The sequence below is a fragment of the Galeopterus variegatus genome, unplaced genomic scaffold (assembly GCF_000696425.1).
Source record: "Galeopterus variegatus unplaced genomic scaffold, G_variegatus-3.0.2 Scaffold4245, whole genome shotgun sequence".
NCBI classification, from domain to species: Eukaryota; Metazoa; Chordata; class Mammalia; order Dermoptera; family Cynocephalidae; genus Galeopterus; species Galeopterus variegatus.
The window spans coordinates 8,605-12,025 of record NW_007730356.1 but is presented as its reverse complement, the minus strand read 5'-3'; the positions used below and the strand labels follow the sequence as shown (position 1 = coordinate 12,025).

At 42.4% G+C, this 3,421-nt stretch overlaps 1 protein-coding gene across 1 annotated transcript in view; it reads right to left on the bottom strand.

Moving 5' to 3' along the window:
* AKAP3 (A kinase (PRKA) anchor protein 3) overlaps positions 1-3,421 on the bottom strand; it is an 8,874-nt gene that overhangs the window by 3,874 nt on the left and 1,579 nt on the right. Inside the window, exon 2 of the mRNA XM_008587080.1 lies at positions 2,086-3,171. Coding sequence (XP_008585302.1) covers positions 2,086-3,171 — 1,086 coding nt within the window. The remainder of the gene's footprint in view (positions 1-2,085; positions 3,172-3,421) is intronic.

Genomic DNA, 3,421 nt, shown 5'->3' with positions numbered 1-3,421 from the left:
TATATATATAGTCATTTGTGACTTTAAAAATATGTACATATGTAAGTATTTATTTTTGTATGCATTTGTATTTCTGGAAGGTTATACAAAAAATTGAATTGATCAGAATGTTTTTTCCTCCAGAGATGGCAATGGGACGGGGCCTATGAATGAGGAAAAAACCTTTAATTTTCACTGTGCATCCTTTTGTAGGTTTGGATTTTAAACTATGCACACACATTTCCTATTCAAAAATAAATACAAATTTATTTAAAAGAATTGGGCTAACGGGCATCCCAGTGTCACTGGGTTCAGCTGCCTTAATCTCTTTTCAAAGAAATCATTTTTAGGTAGTTACTTTGCTGTATATGTCATCCAACTGTTCTTAAAAATAGACTAATGTTCAGTGCAAGCTTGCTCTTTAGTAGAAGTTTGAATGTGCTGCTGCCCATTTTTTCTACTCTTTTCCTTTAATAAAACAGAAGATTGTCTTTCTATTTAGAGTGGACAAATATGTGTATGTGTGTTGTGTATGCGTGTAGAAGGAGGGACTGTGAGTCTATTGTCCTTATTTTAGGTAAATATATTTTAGACATTCTAATTCAAAATAATTTACAGCCAGAATGTATTACATTTTGTTACGTATGGGTTTGACTTAAAAGATGGCTACAGAACACATTGTATACATGAAGGCTATGCTTATTTTTAGATTCTTTTCATCAGCCTAATTTTTTTCTAAAAACACCTCCCCACCCTGCTAACTGCTATGTACCAAAACAGGTCTCTGTCTTACAGATCGGAAATGCTGAAAGGAGACAGAGCTTGCCAGGACCATGAGGGATATATCTAGTATTGGACAGCCCAAACATGAATGTGCACACGAATCACCTGGTCATTTTGCTAAGATGAAGATTCTGATTTAGTAGGTCTGGAGCGAAGCCTGAGATCCTTCTAACGAGCTCCCAGGTGATGTCAATGCTGTTGGCCCACAGACTACACTTGGAATAGCAAGTGTACTCTTCCTAAAACTAAAGTTAAGATCATACCGCTTCTTGTTTAGGCTTGGTGTAGCCTAATCTGGATGCTATATAATCCTGTCTTTCTAGTCATCAGACAAACCCAGGAACCCAGTTATAAGGGTTATTAATACCACCTGCTAAACAGAGAAAGGCTCTTTCTCCGCATCTTGTTTGTAGGAGATGAATTTATCTCAATAATCTCAGCCTCTTCTGCCACTCCTTACTACTTTCAACTTTTCTCTATTGAGAGAAGATCATCAAAATCCAAGAGAGAGAGGAGAGAGGAAAGAGGAAGGAGAGAGGGGGGAGAGGGGGGAGAGAGAGAGAGAGACTGTGCTGTGTGACTGTGTGTGTGTGGTGGGGATGGATTATCTTTTTTAATTTTCCCACTCTAGTAAGAAGCAGCAACTTGGGTAAGAGTCCATGCTCTTCAGACTCAAACTTTCTTTTTGATGAGCAGTTTCAAGGCTCACTGGGAGCCTTTGGTGGAGGAGCAATGACTTAAAAGGCACACTTGCCTTTATCAGTAATAACAGTGATAGGTTGATTTTCCATCTGCCTTATTCTTTAGTTTACTTCTCAATTGAGTCAAAACTTAGGGTGGGGGAAGAGGGGTGTTATTTATTGAATCCCTTCAACCCCTGACACCACCTAGACAACCAGCTAAGAGAGTAATAACAGGTTTAAAAGGTCATATATCCTGACTCTTTGCTCCCCTACCCAACGCATCCCAGGGACACTTCCCAGCAGCTCCATCTCATTCTTTGGGCAACGCTGTCCTGTTGAAAACTCAGCATAGAGCCCAGACCTTAATCTGATTCTTTCACCAAGTCTCTTGGAGGTTCCTCATCACCATTAAATGCAGAAAACAGAGAAAAATATCACTTATTCCTCTTTTCCCCCTTTGATATGCCTCTTATTGGGCAAAATCTAAGCTGATATCTGCCAAGAGGCCTGGTCTTCAAATCCTTACTGTTCCTGTTTTATATTTCCTGTGGCTATCTTCCCATTCAGAAAGAAAACAGAACTTAAAACCCTAATTAGCCCTTCATAGAGATTTCAAAATGCCTCTGAGTTTTCTTCTTACCTTCTCTTGGATCCCTTCCTCGTCACCAGCGAAGTATAAAATAGGGACATTGAGCTCAGAGGCGGCGACCCACTGAAGGACGGCTTGGAGCTGCTTGTTCTGCACGGTGTCAGGGAGGTTGTGATTGCTGACAATCACCTTGGGTGCTGCACACCCTTCAGGGGGCTGTCCTGATGTACCCCTCAGTTCATTATGGATAGCTTGATAGGCATTCTGCAGGAGAGCTTCTGCTGTCCCCGTGCCCTTGACAGGTAAACACTCATATAAACTATCTGGGAAGGCTGAAGTTGGCCTGCTGGAATCCCCACACTTATCGTCTCCCAGCTCCACAAAGGGAGAGTCACAAGACTTGGCAATGATGAGACACAACTTCATCACCGAGTCCATTAGACGTTCCACCATCTGCCCATTCATGTGGCCATCTAGCTGGTTGGCAACCATCTTGGTCAGCCCAGCAAAAGTACCAGCAGGCTCATCACCGTCGTGCGGTTTTGTGGAAGGGGTTACAGGTCTTTCACACTGGTTGCTATCTTCTTCCTTAACTGGCTTTTCTGGCACCTTGTGTTCAGAGGTATGGTCACTCTTGAAAATGGTCTCACCAAGTAAGTTCCGGATAAAATTGAAGACAACACTCATTAGATCCTTCTTTTCTGCCTGTTCTTGGTCACCTACCGCATGAGGAGACTTCAGACTGGACTCGTCTGAAACCATGGGGGACTTGGTAGTGGGAAAGTTGGTGCTGCCAGCAGCTTCAAGGAAGCTCTGTGCATCCATTCTTCCGCCCTGGGCCAGGTGGTATTGAATCAGAAGGAGGGCAGACACAATCAGATCCTTGGCCCAGGAGTCTGAATCATACACAAAATTCTCAGGTTTCTCTGGGTGATGCATAGGTGGACTGAGGTTGCAAGTATCTGAAGGAAATCCAAACGGAATATCTGGAGCAGGCTTATACTGTTCGTTGGGAGGCTCTAATGTTGCATGCTGGAAACCTGGAGATTTGCATTCTTTCTGTTGAGTTTTATGCCACATTGTGAGTCCCTCTTTGATAATGTGCTCTCCCAGAGTTTCAGCACAAGTGTTCTCCTTCTCTGGTTTGCATGCAGAAGACGTCATTTTTTCTTTTAATTTAGCTTCAGATTTCATTGCAAAGTTAACATTTTGGTTTTTAGGGTCACCCATTCCTTTCATGGAGACAAGGGAATAAATCTCAGACTTGTCCTTGGTTTTCCTGATATTCTCAGGGGGTTTCTTGGCAAACATCACAGTGTATAGCTTCCCCATCATGGCGTCCATGATATCTGTGGCCTTTTGACTTCCATGAGAGAAGAGACTTCTT